The sequence below is a fragment of the Maylandia zebra genome, linkage group LG3, assembly GCF_041146795.1.
Source record: "Maylandia zebra isolate NMK-2024a linkage group LG3, Mzebra_GT3a, whole genome shotgun sequence".
NCBI lineage: Eukaryota > Metazoa > Chordata > Actinopteri > Cichliformes > Cichlidae > Maylandia > Maylandia zebra.
This window is the reverse complement of record NC_135169.1, coordinates 18,614,879-18,635,437: the sequence shown is the minus strand read 5'-3', so window position 1 is coordinate 18,635,437 and position 20,559 is coordinate 18,614,879. Positions and strand designations below refer to the sequence as shown.

General features: G+C 39.2%; 1 protein-coding gene and 1 long non-coding RNA gene across 2 annotated transcripts; both read right to left on the bottom strand.

The window, feature by feature from the left end:
- Window positions 1-1,957: 1,957 nt before the first annotated feature.
- On the bottom strand, window positions 1,958-4,284 carry LOC112430586 (uncharacterized). Its single transcript, XM_076882655.1, has 8 exons — window positions 4,183-4,284; window positions 4,008-4,073; window positions 2,891-2,951; window positions 2,748-2,798; window positions 2,615-2,659; window positions 2,466-2,530; window positions 2,285-2,389; window positions 1,958-2,165 (listed from the first exon to the last, which is right to left on the bottom strand). Exons 4-8 carry the CDS (start codon window positions 2,754-2,756, stop codon window positions 2,087-2,089), a joined length of 303 nt encoding a protein of 100 aa, XP_076738770.1. The 5' UTR covers window positions 2,757-2,798; window positions 2,891-2,951; window positions 4,008-4,073; window positions 4,183-4,284; the 3' UTR covers window positions 1,958-2,086.
- Window positions 4,285-4,353: 69 nt separating this feature from the next.
- LOC143417015 (uncharacterized) lies at window positions 4,354-5,037 on the bottom strand. Its single transcript, XR_013097247.1, has 3 exons — window positions 4,692-5,037; window positions 4,478-4,597; window positions 4,354-4,402 (listed from the first exon to the last, which is right to left on the bottom strand). It is a non-coding gene; the product is annotated as an uncharacterized LOC143417015 (long non-coding RNA).
- Between the last annotated feature and the right edge of the window lie 15,522 nt (window positions 5,038-20,559).

Sequence of the window (20,559 nt, the reverse complement as noted above, 5' to 3'; positions counted from 1 at the left end):
TCATTGTTGTTGGCGCACAGCTCAAGTCACGTTTATTATTATATTTACAAAATACCACAGTTTCTTTTTTTTATTCTTTTGTTGTATTTATCCGCGACACCTTAAAGGTCGTTCCCTGAAAATATTGTCTGACATTAAAGTGGTCTGTGGTGCAAAAAAGGTTGGGGACTCCTGCTGTACAGTACAGAATGCGTTTAGCTTGTCGAATTTACATAAATCTTCGATCGCTAGCAGTGTAACTCTGAAGTGCTGTACTGTATGTTTGTAAGTTTTCTCCCAAACAAACACAACAATGCCGACGAAATGTTTTGCACCCTCAAATGCACCTTTTGGTTTCATTCCATAATACTGGACTTGTGTTTCTACGAAGATTTGAACTCTAAGAGCGTTTAAACAAAAGAGAAAAGTGTGAAAATGTTCATGCCTGTCTGAGATAAGTGTATAAAGCATGTAGTGAGGGGTTTTACAGTCTTAACATCTATAATAATTGTAAAAAATAAAGTTGGCTACTTCACGGATTTCACCTACCGCGGGTTATTTTTAGAACGTAACACCAGCGATAAACGAGGGACTGCTGTATTATTAATAGCAGTGTCTGGGACATCTAATTGATTAACATCAACATTGATTATTATGCACTATTATTTTTGTTCAAGGAGAGCAAAAAATATAAAACTCTCTCTCAGCTTGTTTGTTGCCAAAAATGGCCACTTTTTGTGTATGTTCACAAAATGCTATAAAATGTAGATTTCTTAAAACATTTATCTACTTTTACCGACCTGACTCTTTAAAATAGCACCAGTCCTTTTCATCAAAATCAAAATTGTATCTAAATTTTTTACTCTTTATAGCCAGTTAGGTTATATATTACCATTAACTTTTCAGATAAAACGGTGATAAAGTCCTAATGTTTTCATGAAACTTCCTTTTTTTCCCCATCTGAGCATCGGGGAAAAGGCTGTCTTGCAATTGTTGAGGTCACTAGTGTTTGCCCCATTTCTTCCAGGATCACTCTCTTTATAGGTTTTAGTGGACTCCTAGTACTGCGAAGTGGTTTCATGGTACAAAGGGATTGTATTCCAAGATCTGGGAGACTGTAGAAATGAGCAGTGATGCCCTTCCTACCATCTTTCCAGAAAAATAAGTGATCTGGAAGCTGTTAGGCTGACTTACAGCAGCAGCACTTTCTGCACCTGCATAAACTCCAGGACACATTTACTAACGGTGTTTGTTGCTGTATGTGCTGCAGCTTTGAATTTTTTAATAATATATATTTTGTTAATATTTTGGCTATGGTGTCTTGTTATGAAATGTACAAAAGTAAAAGTGTTTTTAGCAGGTGCTTCAAAGCTAAGTTTGACTGGGAAACTCAAAGCTCAATAGTCTGTATCAACAGAAATTCACTGCAGCCTATGTAATATTTCATGCGTCATAATTTATTCTACTCTATCTTGCAAATACATATATGTGTGGTAATGTCATGCACAACACACACAACTATTAGATCCTTAAGATCAAACCCGTGTCATTCTTTTGGTCCACTGCAGTGCAGTAGTCAAAAAAAAAAGAATAAGTGAAGTGTCCACAAATGGCCAGGATAGAGCCCAGAGTGTTAATGTTTAAAATGTATAAAAATATTATTGATTACAATTCTTTACTGTTAATATCAACAATAAGCTTTTTATTTTGAAATTACAAGTTTAAAAAAAATGCTGTTACATTTACATTTAATGCTGTTACACTGTAATCCTTTATTATAAGTATGGACATAGAATCAAGTGAACAACATTTTGAAATAAGTTTAATTGGAATTTTGTACTATGCAAAAACAAAACAAAAAACAACAACAACGACATATTAAACAAACAAACACAGCCAGTGCCTTCATTTGTCCATTACATGTCAAACATAGCACTGACCCTTAGTCCCTGCTCATCGGCACATGCTTTCAAAAAGAGCTCCATGTCCTCTGCAAACTGAAAAACAAAGAGGAACAAGTCCCTTGCTCCAGTGTCTTCTTCCTCTGACATGTCTCTTAAGACCCTCTGCTGGTCCCCTTGATTTAAGGACAGATATTTTGGCATTGTTACGTGTCCACGGAAAAGTGCCTTATTTTGGACAACCCACTGCACAGCAGGACGCAGATCTTCAACAACTGCTGGCTCCTGTGTCAGGCAAATGGGGACAAAAACATAGTTATTTCTCTGTTGCAGAACAGTTTTTTAACAGTTATTCAAATGTCACTAAACATGTAATTACACTACTGTTTAAAGTGAATACTGACCTGACTTCCTGGAACTTGCGCTTTTTCAGTCTGAAAATGGGCACGTGTTGTCCTTCAAGCACAGCTTTGGCTTCCTCTCTCCAGTGTGCAAATAGCTTGCCAGAGCTTAACAGAAAATGTTGATATTGTTAAGGTGTGTAAACTTTGACACAACATAGAACAGAAGTCAAAATATAAATACCTCCTGAGATCAAAGTTCTCCATCAACAGCAAGCACCACCATTTACGCAAGTAGGGCATGTCTGACTGTAAAATATTAATATGAAACATATTTAACAACTTTCAAAAGATCCAAGACTCCATTGCTGTGAAAGTAAATAGAATACTTACTATAGTATAGTCAAATGAAGCATCCAGTGCCACGTACAGAGCAGACTATTTGGAAGAAAAAATAAAAATGTCATTTTTTTAGAAGCTTAAATTAGCTTCTGTATGAATCTCAAGAAGAGAAGAGAAAAATTACCATCAGCATGAAGATCCCACAGTCAACTCCATAGTCTTGGCTTGGAAAACCCTGTATTACATTGAAAATAAAGGCTCGTTAATAAAATCCCTTAAAAGAAGACTAATTCATATCATTCACCATACACTTAAACTAGCACATACCTTCAAGTCAAAGCTCTTTTTTTCTGACCACTGCCCGGGAATGATCTTCACTGCAAGATACCTTTTTTTAAAAAAGACAGTTACATTCACAAGTTAACAGATGTCATGATGATCGGTGTGAAATGTTTATTGCTAATAGCACCAACTGTAACTACAGGCCTTGGGAACACGACCTCAACAAAACAGCATAACAAAATGAAAAAGTACAGTCACATGCTCACAGTTGGTCAAAATAAAGCATTTACAGCTTTAAGTTAAGGTTGGCATATTTTATAAACTAATTTTTAATGGTGTTTTATGTTAAACTAGAACATTGGAAGACCCTATTTATGTCTGAAAGTCATCTAAAGACAGCATCACTGACTTGATCATAATGTGAAGATGAGAAATAGAATAAAATGCTGAAGCATCATGCTGATATATCCATCCATCCATCCATCCATTCGCTTCCGCTTATCCTTTTCAGGGTCGCGGAGGGCACTGGAGCCTATCCCAGCTGTCATAGGGCGACAGACTGGACAGGTCGCCAGTCTGTCGCAGGGCCAACACACAGAGACAGACAACCATTCACACTCACATTCATTCACACAGTTACACCTAGTGGCAATTTGGATTATCCAATTAACGTATCCCCACAAGCTGCATGTCTTTGGACGGTGGGAGGAAGCCGGAGTACCCGGAGGGAACCCACGCAAACACGGGGAGAACAGGCAAACTCCACACAGAAACTTGTTGATATAGTTTATAAAAAAAGCATGTGAGTGTACTGTATGTGTGAACACTCAAGATCAGCAGAACATGATCTGGGATGCACTTAACAGGTTCCTGAAAACTCCGGGACAAACCAAAAATGCTTATAAAAATGTGACCTCAAAAGTGAAACATATTGTTGGCCACCAAATCCTGCCTTGGTGTATAATGGGTCAAGAAAGAGGATTTCTCTTTTAGGTGGCTTCAGTACCTAAAAGACAGTTAGCCATGACTTCAAACCTGAAAACAATGTCATTGCAAGCGATCACAATCAAAGACTTTTGAAACTGCGTCATAAAAGCTTGAATACATCTCAGACACATAGCAAAATTCTAACAGTTTGTATGTGTCAAAAAACAAGACTTACACACAACTGGAAATGACCAGGTGTCCAGAGAGGGAGAACTATGATGTGCATCCTCTGAGCATCAGTCTGAAACAGAATTGTATTTTTAAGTATCCTGTATATAAACGTGCACCAAAGTTATAAAAAAAAATCATTTTGATTACTTGCTTGTTTCTTTAAAGGACGGTACACTTACAGGAAAGGACTGCAATGGATCACAGCCATAGGGTGCAAGCCAAGTCCGGGTGACATACAGATTTTCTATGTAAATGCTTATCCCCTAGAATGTAAAAAAACAAACAAAAAACATTTAAAACAACAACTCTTTAAATTAAAGTTTGACAATCATCATATACAACATACAGTACCTTTGACTGAAAAATTTTAGTGATAAGCTCAAAACAGCCATTTCCAATCTGAAACAGAAAAAATCATGAAAAAAATGAATGTACACTTTATTATTTCATATTCATAGAAAAAATAATACTTACAGTCGATTCCATTTGTTTGTTTAAACCCAGTGTCCAAAAATCTGCCCGCGTGAGGCATCCAGAAGACGTTTCAACAATCAGCTCATCTTTGGGTCTGCTGATGTCCAGAACATAGTTGAGCTAAAAAAAACAGAGAGGTGTCATAGACTGTGGATGACAAAATCAGATAAGCACTAAAAGTTGCACTTTGCGACATCTGAAAACTTTAACATACAAGCTGTTGTTGGCCAGGGTGCGGTACAAAACACCACAATGAACGGCTGGCCAAAATGTTCTCAGGCTTTGTCAGAGCTTCGCACGGTGGTCCACACAGGTCAGGAAAAGTTGCATCTGTTGAGACCTTCTATTGGCTTTCTTGTTGTCAACTCTTTCCTGAGGTTCTATAGGGATTTTAACAGGTTTCAGACAAAACACTACATAGAATGCATACTAAATGCATACAAATGCAAGAAAAATAAGCACTATCTATAGAAGGAAATTCATTTGAAACAGCATGTAACAAATTCGTTTATGAGCCATCAACTACAACAAGATAATGAATGCAAGATTATTATTTCACCTATATATGACAATCACTATTCAAAATAAGAACTTTTACCAGTGTCACCAGACATTGAAGGTGCCAGGTTCAACACCGTTTCAGTGATTTCTCTGGGTTTATTGCACACCTGTGGGGCTAGGTACACAAAGAAAAGAATATACACACAGAGATAGGAACAAATCTAACATGTAAACAATGGTAGCGTTCTGGTCATGAGACAATACATGTACTTACCTACGACAGCTTGACAATGCCGACAATGAGATATTGATCTGTGTGTTTCTCTGCCATGGAGCACGATGAAAAAACATTAAAATAAGAAGGAATGTTGTTGTAACGCAAAAAAAGTGGCAACATGATCATTGTAAGAAAACTAGACGATTCCTAGAATTATGAACTCACTAACGGCAAATTTATTTAAGAAAGACTCTGTCCCAACCTTTGCGATCAACTTGCAAGACTTCCACGGTATCCATGCGTGTTTACGGCTACTGTGGAGGTCACGTGTTTCCGGTTACTGTGGAGGTCACGTGTTTCCGGTTAGTGTGGAGGTCACGTGTATCCGGTTACTGTGGAGCTCCACAGTGGCTGCAGCCAGACCCTTCTCGGGAGGGGGTGAGTGTGTGATTCGTCTATGCTACGATTTAGCACAGGAAGGGAGGGGGTGAGTGAGTCAGTGATTCATTCAACTCGTTTGAGCTGTGAGCCAGGAGGGAGGGGGTGAGTGAGTCCTGAGTGATTCGCTTACGCTACGATTCAGCACAGCAAGGGAGGGAGTGAGTAACTCAAATGTGCTGTTAGCATGTTAGCAGAGCGATGCTACTGTGAACCGAGGAGCTATTGTCTTGATGTGGGCTTCTACTCAGGGTTTTTTCTTCCAGTTCAGAGCAGAAATGTTTTTGTTAAGAAACTGGCTGTTGTTTTTTCCCCACAATTTTAATTATAAGCTAGATATATTTCTACTAATGGAATTAGTTTGATAACAGCAACAGGGATGAGTCAGTGAGTCAGTGAGTCAGTTGCGCTTGTGAACCATGATTCACGAGTCAGTAAAGTGATTCTCGAGTATTGAATGATTCGTTCACAAATCGAACATCACTAGTACACACACAAAAAAGAGAAAAGTTTCAGGAAATTTGCCCATGGAGCAACATGCTCCAAGACTCACTTATCCACCACATCTACTCAGAGAGAGAGAGAGAGAGAGAGAGAGAGCTCAGGCCTTGACTGAAGCAGTTATGGTTAAAAATGCTGAGTTAGAGATGAAACCTTAACTCTTATAAAACTATGTCTAAACTTAAGTTTTTTTGTTTTGTTTTGCTTTGCTTTGTTTTGGGGTTTTTTTAAAAATATTTTTATTAGAATTTTTTTCCATAGTAACAGACAATGACAAAAGAAAAAGTACACAAGAACCAGAACAGAACTTAGCTCAGGCAATACAAGGTTCTGAGGCACATACAAGGCAGTTGAGGTAAACCACAACCCCACCAGGAATCAAAACAAATCAAGAAGACCAATATTCAGGCAAATTAATTCAGTTTGGAAAGCCCCGCAACAAGGAGGATGAAAGTACAGGTCCAACGTATTTCAGATATGGGTCCCAGGTTCTGTGGAAAGAGTCCAAGGTGGAGTTGAGCATACAAGTTATATATTCATTGGGAATACAGTCCATAACAATGATATGCCAGGATTTCTTCGTTGGGATTGCTGGCCTGCCTCAGAGGCGCACGATATTCTTCCTGGCCGCAAAAGATAACAGCTGGAACAGTCTCTTGTGTTTGCCTTTGATAACCAGATTTTCCATTACTCCCAGTATAAGACAGAGAGGGTCCAGAGGAACAACAGAGTTGAAAATAACTGAAAGCACCTTTTCAACATCAGACCAGACATATGGAATTTTCACACATGACCAAAAACAATGCATAAAATCACCCTCCTCCACATTACACTTCCAGCATAAAGGGGAGGAGTTTACATCTATTTTACTTTTTAAAGAGGGTGTGATGTATTCCCGATGAACAATTTTTAACTGAATTGATTTAGCCCGATTACAGACAGATATCTTAGAAGCACAGGCCCAAATCTCCTGCCAGTCTGGAACATTTATTGAGCAGCCTATAGGTTTCTTTCCCAGGCCTGTTTAGCAGCCAGGAAGCGAGGGGCTGAGCTAGAGTTAAGAACCTTATAAAAGGAACTGATGGATTTTCCAGACTGCAGGGAGGACAAAGCATCCTCCACTGCGGACCTAGTAGGGTCCAACAATAGGGTGGTGTCATTAATTATAAAGTGCCTCAGTTGCAGGTATCTAAAAAATTCCAAATTTGAAGGCCAAAACATTGTTGAAGCTGCTGAAAGGAAAGAAGGGTCCGGCCTCTAAACAGATCACCCAAGTTAACCAGCCCCAAATTAGACCAGACCACAAAACCCCGGTCCAGACATCCAGGCAAGAAATAAGGGCCATTCATAACAGGAGCCAGGGAGGATGTCAAATGGGCCCGACCCTCCAAAGCACGGACAGACCTCCTGGCCTTGACAGAGCATAGGATAATAAGATTGTTGGAGAGTTTTTTGACTTGACTGATCTCTTTAACAAATTAAACAGGGGACATTTGGACTGAGAGGATTCAATATCAAGCCAGATCGGGGTAGAGTCGCATCTGAGCCAGTCTGCGATCACTGTAAGATGAATAGCAAGTTGGTAAAGTCGCAGATTGGGTAAATCAACACCTCCAACTCGACTGGACATCTGGAGTGTGGCCATTTTAAGTCTGGGCCTTGGTAATCTCCTCTTTAACACGAATACCAGAAATTAAAACATCCTGTCTTACAGCCTGGGCTAGTGGTTCTTAAGTTTTGAAACATGTTTTGAAAACTATTACTTCTTCCCAAGGCTGCTCGCTAATTTATGATAAATGAGCCATGGTAAATGATTCTCACTTGGTGGCGCTTTGTATGGCTCATGTGTGTAGCCTGTTCTAAATAAAAACCTTTACATAACAACTTCTTTTATAGTGTGATCTTCACATAGTTTAAAGCAAAATTCACAGTATTAACTAATTCTGTCTTTGAGGATTCTAGCTTAGCCTAGCTATTAGCTTAGCTCTTAGTCACTTACAGCATGGCTTCTTCACCTGGCACCCCCACAATTTACATATATATAGTGATTAATTTTGGGGTAGCATGTTTTTAGGGTTTGAAAGGCACAGATATTGTTTTAAGAAAATATGTCTGATCTGTTGTGAAACTCTGGACACATATGGGATCACTTAAGGTTTTCCCTTAGGCAGCAGTTGTCCTTTATCTCTCTGAAACATTCTTTGGGTACTTTCCCAGCTGGGAATTTACTCAGGGCCTTCGTGATATGATGTTCTGCTTCCCTGGCCTCTGGCTGCTAAAAGGTTAGAGATGAAAACATAACTTTTCTGAAACAATATCAGAACTTCAGTTTTTAAAACATGTTTTGAAAGCTGATACTTCTTCAGACTAATCAAGACTGTCTTGTAACTGGCCTTGTGCTGGCCCATGTGTGAACCACCACTGGCACACCTGATCTGGGCCGCCAAAGAGCCGTCATTTTTAGTGGTATGTGGGCCATGTGTAAGCACATTGTGTGGGCCAGGTCGGGGCCATACCAATTTTGCTATGTGGGAATGTATGTAATGTATATGCCAGATATACATTATATCTGGATTTCACCATTATGGCTACGTTTAGGACCCTTTTGGCTAACTGTAGACACTCTTCTCAGTGCGAGAGAAACAGTCCTGCAGTTGATGTTGACGTTGGGCCTTGTTGTGTATATGCATAAGAGAGGAGCAGAGGAAGTGGTCAGACTGGCCTAAATGTGGGGGTTACCTGAATCTTTATGTTTGTATAAACATGATCCAAAGTTTTTTTCCTTTCTGGTCGCACGTGTTACATATTGTACATATTGGTAGTGTTAGTTTAATTAGTGTTAGCCTCCATAATTAGCAAGACTGTTAGCTCCCTCCATAGAAAAAAAGGTTGTGGTGTAACAGGAAAGTACTCTAGGTCCAGTCAGCAGTGTGTGTGTGTCATCATTCTTTTTCCAGACCAGCATATAAATGCACAACCCCCCCTATCGTCTCCTTGCTCCACAGGTGTGTTGGATCTTATTGAAATGCAGCTCTCTCAGACATAGAAATTTGCATGAATGAGTAGTTCAAACTTGTTCTTTTTTTTGATCAGGGATTGTGTATTGCTGAGAAACACTCCTAGACTGTGTCTGGCTGGTACTTTTGAGCAGCATCCCTGCTTCTGCTTCCTCTATCCTCCATCTTTCCCATCTGTGAGTAACAATAACAATCCACGTATCACCCACTGGTCGCGTTAGTTCCTTTGGTATGTTAAAGGAGCAGCAAGACTCTTCAAATCTTGTCAGTTTCATGTTGTAGCCGATGTGCAGTAACTCCTGGCCCCTTTATGTGAGATTAGCAACAATTTTAAGCAAACTTTTATTCACTTAGTTATTAGGGGGTAATGTGCTTAGAATTTTGAAGTGAAAAAATAAATTTTGGAGGAAGCTATAACATATTATGATGTGGAAAAAGTGAAACGAGAACAAGTGAATACTTTTCAGATGCATCTAAAAAAAAACGGAGTCACGGGATTGAAAATGAACAACAGCCTTCACAAGAAAGCCTTCAACAGTCCCACGTTTAAAATTTTGCACACTTCTTTCTTTACATCATTATTATTTCAGAAAAGTTCAGGAATATCATTCAGTGAATGGGGAATCATTTTAGCATACATCTTGGTGTATACAGTCACGTGACCCTCTCTGAAGCTATGTGTATCTGTTTGTCCTTGGCTCCTGGAAACAGAAAAAACAAAAGACTTGGCACATATCCTCGCCCCTCATTTTTATGTGTCACTCTCAAGGTTGTACTTTCACTTTCATTTTGACTGCACAGAGGCCCGGTACAACCTCTCTGATTGCTTTGAGATGTCATTTCACTGACAGTTTCTTTTGTTTGCTTGGTAATTAAACTTGATTTTATTTATTTTACTCTAAAGAAATTTTAAAGAAAAATGGTCATATATTTAAGGAAACCTATTAAAGATTATAAATGTCAGCTAAACCATCTGTAAGGTCAAGTAAAATAATAATAATAATAATAATAATAATATTACTTCCATCAATTCAGTTTACAACATGGTGTATTATACATGTTAATAAAAAACACAGAGATCCTGAAAATTGTTTTCTGAAGTGGTCATTTGTTGACACAGCTGACACTGCTCTCTTCATTTCCCAGACATCGAAGATCATCGTGTACATCTAAACCTTTGATATGTTCATCATTACAGATGAGGTGCACTTTGGTGCCAGTGTCCTGTCTTAATGATCACTGCATTGCTGACTTCTGTCCAATAACAGCCCTGTTTTGATGACTTGTAGTAGCAAAATTTTCATAGTTGTCACAGGAACCTATGATTCAAACTTGCACTTGTTTTGCTGTTCCCTCCCAGGACTCAATGTCCCCACTCAGTTTTTCCTTTTACTGTCAATCATTGCTTGTTTTTAAGCACTATAACAACCTGTTTTTGTTTAAGCACTAAAATTTGGCAGATTGGGGGAATTTCCACTGCTGCTGTCACTTTCAGAACACTAGGATTTTCTACACTTTGAGTTTCAGTTCCAAAAGAAAAACAAAAAGAAAATCTGTATCCGTTTAGCTAGTTTGTAGATGTGTGTCATAGCAGCATCTGCCTGTATTTAGCAAATGATTAAAAAACTTTCAAATGTTTCCCTCAAACAATCAGCTGCTGCTGGTATGGATAAAGACAAATTACTTCACCACATTTTATTAATTAATTATTTTTCCCTTGGAAAGCTAATTCAGTGCAGGTGTGTGTTATTGTATTAGATTGTTGTTGACAAATCAAAAGCAAACCAGGAGTTAGGGAGTGTTCTTGCATAGGAGACTGGAGGAGCTTAAAGCATTTATGTTTTCCAAAGGTAAGTTTAACTCTATGGTTCCAATGTCTGACTGAACTAAAAGCTGCTGTGGTGCATTATGGGTAATGTGGCACCAACAACTGAAACAGGAGGATGACTGTTTTGATTTATGGTTTTACTCAATAAGTGTACTCACAAGTCATCAGACAAAAGCTTAATCAAACCTAACATCATCATCATTATCACCTCTCACTCCCAGCCAGCTCTGAAATGATTCTCCTTTTTGTGGGGTTGTCGCACGTCAGCATTAATTCTCCTTGGACACATGGATAAGGCACTGTCGTCCCTCAGGCCTTTTAGAATCCAGTACTCAAATCTGATGTAGACTCTTTTACATATTTTTCTTTAATTAAGATACAACAGAAACAACACTGTGATGTTGATGGTGTTGCTGCACTCCCCGCTGTCAGATTCACAGCAGTACACTCCACTGTCGGATGGGTAATATAATATATAATAATGGATTGGATTTATATAGCGCTTTTCAAGGCACCCAAGCACTTTACAATGCCACTATTCATTCACACACACTGGTGGAGGCAAGCTACGGTTGTAGCCACAGCTGCCCTGGGGCAGACTGACAGAAGCAAGGCTGCCATATCGTGCCATCGGCCCCTCTGGCCAATACCAGTAGGTGGTAGGGTAAAGTGTCTTGCCTAAGGACACAACGACCAGGACAGAGAGCCCGGGGATCGAACCGGCGACCTTCCGGTTACAGATGGGCTTCCCAACCTCCTGATGATGCAGGATGACTCATGTAATTGGCCCCAGGTCTCACATTAAGCAGAAGAGCATGTGGAGGTGTTTCTCTTCACTGTCCAGCTGCTGAAGCTGCCTGGCACCGCACAGCTCAGATTTATGGTTTCATAATAAAAGAAGACTGACCTGCCAGAGCGTTCTCACTCCCGAGGTGTAACATGCCGACGTTTTGTCACGTCCCGCGGCGTTCCTGAGGAACGCGAAAGGAGACCTTCGGCGTTCTTATGGTACGCGGCGGGTTATGGCTGGAATCCAGTGCAATGACGCTCCCGCGGTAGTAGACGTTCCAGCCCTGTATTCCAGCCCTAAACCTAACCTTATCCCTAGCCCTGACCATAACCTTATTCCTGACCTTAACCAGGACTTTAATGATGTTAAATAGCGTGTTTCTAAGCGATTTGAAGAAAAAGAGCGAACATGTGTAGGTTCAGTCCAGACGGTTCTCATATTTCCTCTTTTTCCGAGGTCGTCATTTAGGAACGTGGTGGGTAGCCGAAAACGTAATATGGTGACGATTTGTCACCTAGCGTAAAATGTTACGCTTTGGGAGTGAGAACGGGTTGGACCTGCTGGGATGATGCTCAGAGTAGCAGCGTCAGGTTCAAAAACATCAGGCTGACACATCATTTAACATGCAGTATAGGCAACACTTGGAGATTAATAACATGAATAAACATTAATAACACTTCTACTGCGATTGTACTGATTAAAACCAGCTGAGCTAGAAGAGAGGAGAGACTCACAAAACATTAAAATGACAGTCAGAATACATTTTCAATTAGATCAGCGGATGTGAAGAGATTTGAGCTACAACAACTGATAACTGATAACTGAAATAACTGATGCTGGATTAAGATATACTTCATTCTGCTATATGTAGTCTGTCATAGTTCGTTTAGCTGTATTCTTGAACGGTCAAACAGACCTCCACCATCAACATTACAGTGAAGTACTAGGATGAAACCCAGAGACCCACTGTAAAACCTGATGGTACAGTGGTCCCTCTCAGGCCACATGTGGCTAGAGTGTGTAGACAGTTCCTGGATAAAGGCATTGATGTCATCGGCGAGCCATGTTTCTCAGATCTGAATCCAACCAAGAACCTCTGGGCCGCTATGTACAGGTAAGCTGACATTTCCAAATAGTTCCAGAGAGGGTCAGGAGGCTCAGAAGTGCCCTGATCCAGATCTTGGAGGAAACCATCTACCTATATCAGGAGCATGCCCAGATGTTGTCAAGACTACATGCAGGCACGTGGGGAACACACGCACTACTGAACCGCATTATGACATGTGTTTGATCCTCGCAACTTTGATTTTTCGTGTGATTTTCAATCCAGCCCTCAAAAGGTTCATGATTTTAGTTTCCACTGATTATCATTATATCATTTTGTTATTAATACTAGTCCAGGATCGATAATTTTAATTAAATTGTTTGAAGTTAAGGCAAGGGTATCGAACTCCAGGCCTCGAGGGCCGGTCTCCTGCAGGTTTTAGATCTCACCCTGGGTCAACACACCTGAATCAAATGATTAGTTCATTACCAGGTTTCTGGAGAACTTCAAGACATGTTGAGGAGATCATTTAGCCATTTAAATCAGCTGTGTTGGATCAAGATCACATCTAAAACCTGCAGGACACTGGCCCTCGAGGCCTGGAGTTTGACACCTGTGAGTTAAAAGTTGCAAGAGAAGATTGCTTACTTGTTTGTAGCAATTCCCAGGGAGCGTTATCCAGGTGAGCTATCAACAAATGGAGGGCTTTCAGATAGTGATGTGACGTTCTGTATCGAGGCTTCGAAGCTTGTGTCGAGTAATGGAGGGGGCGTTTCCGCGATGCGCGTATCGAGGCTTGCTTCATTTATGGGAGGAGCTGAAAATGATGACGTCCGAAGCCTCGCTGCCCGGCTGTACCACGTGACTGGTTCATGAAGTGGTTCGAACTTTGCCGCGAGCTATGACAGCGATATAAACCCCTCAGACTTCATTCAAAATGTGGGTGTTTGATAGAGAGTTGCGGTTAGTGAGAGTTTGGAGACAGTTTGAAGGTTTAGGAGAGTGAGGAGAGAAAGTCAGGAGAGAATGGAGCCAGCTAAGAAGAGGAGGATGTCCTCCCCTGTGTGGGAACATTTTGATCTTATTCCTCCCAACAAGGTATGTAAATTTCTACAGAAGATGTATTTTCATAATACTGATGGTGCAATACAATTTATGTTAAGCGGCTTTACTTTTGTACAAGGTGAAGTGTTTGCTCTGTGCCAGGGAGCTGGGATATAACAACAACACCTCATCCATGCTTAGGCACTACAGAGCTTTGCATGAGAATAAGGGGAACACCGATTGTGGAGCAAGACCAGGTGAGCCATCAAATGCAATGATAATATAGCATGCAGTAATGTTACTAAATGATATAACAATATTATACAACTGTTATATGTTACGTGTGTGATATTTATATTTGTGCTTTGTCTTTATTGTCTTTCCTCAGGAGAACAATCTCCAATAGATGAAAACCTGGTTAGCATGGTGATTGAGGACTCCCAGCCATTTAGCATTGTGGAGGACAAAGGATTCAAAAGATTTGTTAAATCATTAAATCCTAGCTATGTTCTCCCCACTAAAGGTCATAAAAGCAGTGAAAATTTAGTTTTTACAGAATAAAATATGGGCAGGACTGAGGCCTCAGTGTGTAGCTGTCCATACCTCAACGTTACAAAAGCACAACTACTGTCCATACTCCAACCACACCTCACCTCACAGTAAATGATCATTTCCATTTTAAGCATTTCGAAATAATCATTTTCCATACTGCCACTATAAATATACACAGTATACTGCCATCACTACAATATACATGTTTTACACACTCCTTTTGTTGTTGACATTTACAGGCTGTGTGCAAAAGGCCACACTCTTCAAATTCATGCCAACTAATATTTTTACATCCAGTAGCTGTCCTACTAGAGCAAATGAAGCTTCAAGAAGCTTTGCGCTGGGATGAACCAATTGGATGAAAAGCTTCAGTGCTTCATGAAGCTTCATCTGCCCATCACTACTTTCAGACCACGTGTTTCTAGCAGGTTCCTTTACCGAGTCCAGAGGGAAATGGAGTCCAGGAGGGGCAGCTTCTCTAACATTTGATTGGTTGCCATGCAAAGTAAGTCAAGACAGGTCGATCCTAGATAATCGATTGCTTGTGTGGACTTGGGGCAGCCAGGTATCCCAGAATGCATTTCAAACCACAGGCAGCAATGGTTTTAAAATACCCCGTTTTTCTGTCACCAGCTACACTTTTAATACTGTTTTAGCCGCAAATGTAGTGTCGTATTCTTCACATGTCTGGTCAGATTGTCAACATGTTTACAAATTGCTCAGATGCATTCAGAGATGTCACTAGCTCCGCTAACAGTCAGCTGACAGAGTGTACCAAGTGTACCGAGCTCACAGCCCCGGTGTTCCAGCTTAACTGTGAGCTCGGTACAGGAAATAAAAACCCAATAAATATAACCTCAGTAAATGAAGACAGTGTACTGCGGGGGTTATTTCAGCTGTGTACCGGGGCCTGCGCTTTGTCGGCGGTAATAACAGCTCGACTGTTTGCGAGGCGAGCGAGTCTATCCCACGTTTGATCCGAAATCATCGAAGCACTTTTGCAAAGAGGCGATATCTTGACAAACCAACCAGATATCTGAAGATTAAACCACTACATTCTCGGCTAAAAAATATTAAAATGGTATTTGGTGACACACAAACAGGGTTTTTCAAAGTTCAGTTCTGTTAGTTTCAACATGCTGGTTGTTGTGTGCTAGAAACAATGGCCACCAGGCCAAAGCAATGGATTTGACTCGATCAGCGTTAACCCCGCCCCCTGAGTTTGATGGGTGAGGTTGACAGATAAAATTATTTCATGGTGGGACCTGAAGGAGTCAATAGTGCCAAAATGAATTAATTAAATACAGCATTAAATAATTGTTTAAATTTGTCAATAATTAATTACTTAAATGTGTCAATAATATTTATTTAATTAATTAATTCCCATTTTAAATAATTATTTACAATTTTAATTAATTATTGCCACATTTAATTAATTATTTAATGCTGTATTTAATTAATTCATTATGTCAGTCCTGGCGTTCCATATAACAACAGCTCCAATTTGATTTATTTTTAAACTCTTGTGATCAGTATGAGCAAATTGTGTGAGTTTCCATACCAAAAAAATGGTATCAGAGACACTGATTTTTAGCATGGTATACTGCAGACGTCCCTTGGGTTGTTTATGATTTTATGCATAATTTTGCGAACTGCATTCCCTGTGTGGTAACAAAAACAACATTGTTTATAGGTGTAAGCAAAATATTCAGATATGCTACCAAAAAATCACTAACAAAAGAAATGGAGCAGATTGTTAGGATCTTGTGGCTGTAATAGCATCCATAACTGAAGGTTTTTCATTCATTTATTTTCACAGGTCTAGATGATCACATCTGTATTTTTTCATTTAAATGAGTTGGACTTGCAAACTTTGTAGTTGTTTGTGGAAATTGCAAGGGAATAATTGAACATTACATTAACAGTCACACACATTACAAAAGAAGCTGTCCACTGCCTTGCATATACACAGACTGTGCACAGTATTTCAGATCTGAAAAACCCTTGCAGGTCCATTTAAGAGATCAGGGGGTCACGAAAAGGAGTATGCAATTGACTTGCTGGCTTTAATGTAAAAAGCCTGTTGTGTAACTTTAATGAGGCAGCTAGACTAAAGCAATATATTGCTTATCAAGGTAAACATCTGACTGATAAGGAAATTGGTACTTGTCCTTTTTTTTTTTTTATTGATATTTTAGATGGACAGAAACATTAACAAATATACAACTAGAATAATCATACTGTCAGTTCTCTGTCTGTTTTTTAACAACAACCAACAAATAAGGACTAACAATAACTAAGACAAACAGACAAAAAAACAAACAAACAAACGAAACAAACGAAACAAAAAAAAACAAAAAACATAACCTTGACCACTGATGACATTAGACAATTTCTTCCCTCTACTGACTTTAAAAAAAAGGAAAAAAAAGAAAAAGAAAAAGACAACAGCAAAAATACCAACGACACATGAACCCCCCCCCCCAAAAGAACATTTATCACAATATCTAGGAGACATTGTCGATGTACAACAAAAAAGGACCCCAGACCTGCTCAAAAATATCTTCTCTCCCCTTCATTCTGTACATAACCCATTCATATGATGCCATCTTAGACATTTGTTCAGTCCATTCCCTGAGAGAACGGGGGCTGGATGACTTCCAGTGCCTCAGTATTATCCTGCATCCTGTTATGAAAGCCAGACGCATCCACAGTCTCTGTTTTTTTGAAAGGATATTATTGTCAGGTAACAGGCCCAGGACACATACAGCTGGAGATTTAGAAAGATTAAGTTTAAAAATATCATTCACCAAGTTAATGATCCCATCCCACAAATAATCATTTTTCCCACATGTGTACAACATATGAACTAGAGTCCCGGCTTCCTCCTGGCATTTCCAATGCATCATTATCCACAAGCTTCAGCCTGACTAGTTTACTGGGAGTCCAGTAATTTCTGTGAAGCAATTTGTACTGGATAAGTTGAGACTGTGTTTCAGGTGAGCAAACATACCATGATGAAACCAGTGTCTTCCAACTGTCCTCTAAAATCTGGATACCCAGATCCTTCTCCCAACACTGCCTCAGTCCCCCCAAACTGGGAGAGTGCGCCTCTCTGAAGATCCCATAAAATTTGGATGATCCTATTAATGACAGGGGCTGCAAACATCTTCTGAATACTAGATGGAGGGTCTGGATTATTATTCAAAATGGTTTTAATACAGTGTCTTATTTGAAAAAACCTCCAAATTTCCCTTGGATCCAGGTTAAATTCTCGTCTGATTTCTGCAAACGGTTTCATACCAGTCTGCCCAAATAAATCCCCCACCTGATTGATACCTGTCCTAGCCCAAGCCTCCCACCAGACCGGTTTCTTACCAATTAATATTTTCTTATTATACCAGATAGAGGCTCTAGCGGTAAGATAAGGGCTAATGTTGGTATATTGGTGAGCTCTAAACCAGGTCTCTTGCATGAAAGCCAATACTGGATCTTTAAACGGTACTGGTCTTCCCTTCTGAGTAAGGAAGGCCTCTAAAGATGAAGGAGCCACAAGATTTTCCTCAATCGCAACCCATGATGGCTTCTCCGTAAAGGAATTATGTATCTTAACTAACTGAGAGAGGGAGAAAGCATAATGATACCAGACCATCTTGGACAATGCCAACCCGCCACTCTCTTTAGCAGCATATAATTTGGACCGATTAAAAGATGGCTTTTTGCCTGCCCACACAAAACCCTCCACACTTGTATTATAAAGCTTTAGCAAATTATGTGGGACTGCTATCGGTAACATGTGAAGAAAGTACTGAAGTTTAGGGGCAATAATCATCTTCACCAAATTAATTCTGCCCAAAAGGGACAGATTTATTTTAACCCAATTCTGCAACAGCGGACGAATGTTTTGAATCACTGGGGAGATGTTTACTTGCATTATGTTGTCTAAACCAGGGGTCAGTTTAATCCCTAAGTAAGTCAAACCCTCGGGCATCCACTTGAAATGCCATGAGCTCCTCACAACTGGCGGACACAATTTAGAAATGGGCATAACTTCCGACTTAGACCAATTTATGGTGTAGCCAGAGATTGCAGAAAAGGAATCAATAATTGAGGAAATTGCAGGAAGTTACTTGTCCTTTTAATCGTCCTTTTTCATATAAACACCCGTGTTTCTGTTTTAATCCTCAAATTAAGGAAGTGTGCTCAGATTGCCAGTTTTTCTTTTAAAGGTTACTGGGTGAATGTCCAAAAGATTTCTCCGTGACAACCACAGTAAGAGCTGGCTGACTTAAGCTGGTGAAAAGTGATTCAGTTATTTATAATCGTATTTACCAAAGGAGATACTGGGTCATCTTTTATGAAAGGAAAAAGATCACTCTGTCCCATAATTCATGGCAACACACCAACCCCACTGTTCAAGAATATGATGGAGCTCATGCAGATGTGTGTTTTTGATTTGATTCCATAACAACAGGCTCTTAAACAAACAGCACAACATTACACTGCTGTAACAATATCTGCTCCATATCCAGGTGTTAACATCCATAAAGAAGATAATTTGCATAAACATTCTGAACCAAGATTATAATTATATTAATTACATTATATAAGGTGTTCAGTTTGCATTGAAACAAGCGGAAAGTGTCAAAATGTCCACAAGGTGGAGACAGACAGTAACACACTGCTGATGAGGACATTTGTGAGACTATTTTTCCACCAAGCATTTGTAATCACATAGCTGAATTCGAGATTAAGGATATTGTTTATTAATTTAAATAAATATAACATACACTGAATATCAAAATAAAAGCTGATAGTTTAAATCCACTGAAAAGTAATAATATAAATTTATGTTGCATGTTAGTTTTTCCAATATTACTCATATTGAAATAACTATATACAAAAATATACTAATTTTACATATTTGAGTTTACTTACATCTTATCATTTATCTTAACATATCATTTTATGTTTAAAATTTGTTTTTATTTATTATGGCACCTTGTGAGTGCTAATTTTTTTCCCTACCTCATGTTTACAGTGGGAATATTTTTGGAGTGTAACCTGCTCAAGTGTCATATGTGTCAAAAAGATATTTTTAAGGGAAACTTTAGCCTGCCACCCAAACCTTAAACATACTGAAGAAGAAAAACGTCAGATCTGGATCTGAGAGAGATGAGTGTATGTGTGTATGTTAAAATGAAAGCCTGATGGTATAGATGACTATGTACATCTCTGTTTATTTGTTTTTGTATGTTTTTATTGTGTATACTCGTCTTCTTTTATTGTGAGGACTAAATTGTTATATTTCTTGATAAGGGACTATAACAATTTAGTCCTTTTTTACTTTGTAATTAGTGTCGTTGTTGTTGTTGTTGTTGTTGTTATTATTATTATTATTATTATTATTATTATTATTATTATTATTATTATTATATATTTTTTACATGTGCAATACAATTTTGTGCGCTTTTGCAAATGCTCAAATGCTGCGCAAAACAAGCAAGTCATGACATTTGCACAATGTCTTTACTCATGGAGCACATTTTGAAACATGCTGTGGTTGCTGGACTGTTTACCCTCATTTTAGTTGTGAGGAGAATCACTGGCAACTGGCAAGGTCAGAAGTCATAAGGACATCAATGCAGCAAATGTTCTTTGCTCACAAGAAGAGTAGCTGATGCTGCAGGAAGCTTAAGTTAATGTTGCAAAAACAAAGAGCAAACACCATCATGCATCAGTGTGTGTTTTATGGGAGCTTCATGCTTTGAGTGTCAGTCCAACACTGTCAGGTGAAGATATTCTTGGCGCAGAGAGATGGCAGACGATATCCACACCATGCATCAAGCCAGCAATTTGAATCTGCAAGATTCAAGAGCAGAAATCATTCAAATGTTACTCAAATGAAAAACCTAAAGAACCAGCCTTTATGGCTTGTATATTTGATCACTTCAACCAGTCATACACATTAAGCACTCGTTGATAACTGTTCTAAATTACCTCGAGAACTCATCTGCAGACAGTTCTCATAGTAACCATTACTGGGCTCTCCCCAGCACCATTTTGAAAAGAAGAAACTGGTCCCATCATTCCACCACCAAGTACCCTTGTAGAAGAAAAAAATTAGTAGTTCAGACAGGCCTGTGCTT

What these genes read in the sequence shown, in the direction of transcription:
- LOC112430586 (XM_076882655.1), bottom strand. An exon ending in CTTCATTTGACTATACTATA is followed by an intron (nt 2,531 to 2,614) that starts GTAAGTATTCTA and finishes AATATTTTACAG; the next exon opens with TCAGACATGCCCTACTTGCG. An exon ending in GAGAACTTTGATCTCAGGAG is followed by an intron (nt 2,390 to 2,465) that starts GTATTTATATTT and finishes TTTTCTGTTAAG; the next exon opens with CTCTGGCAAGCTATTTGCAC.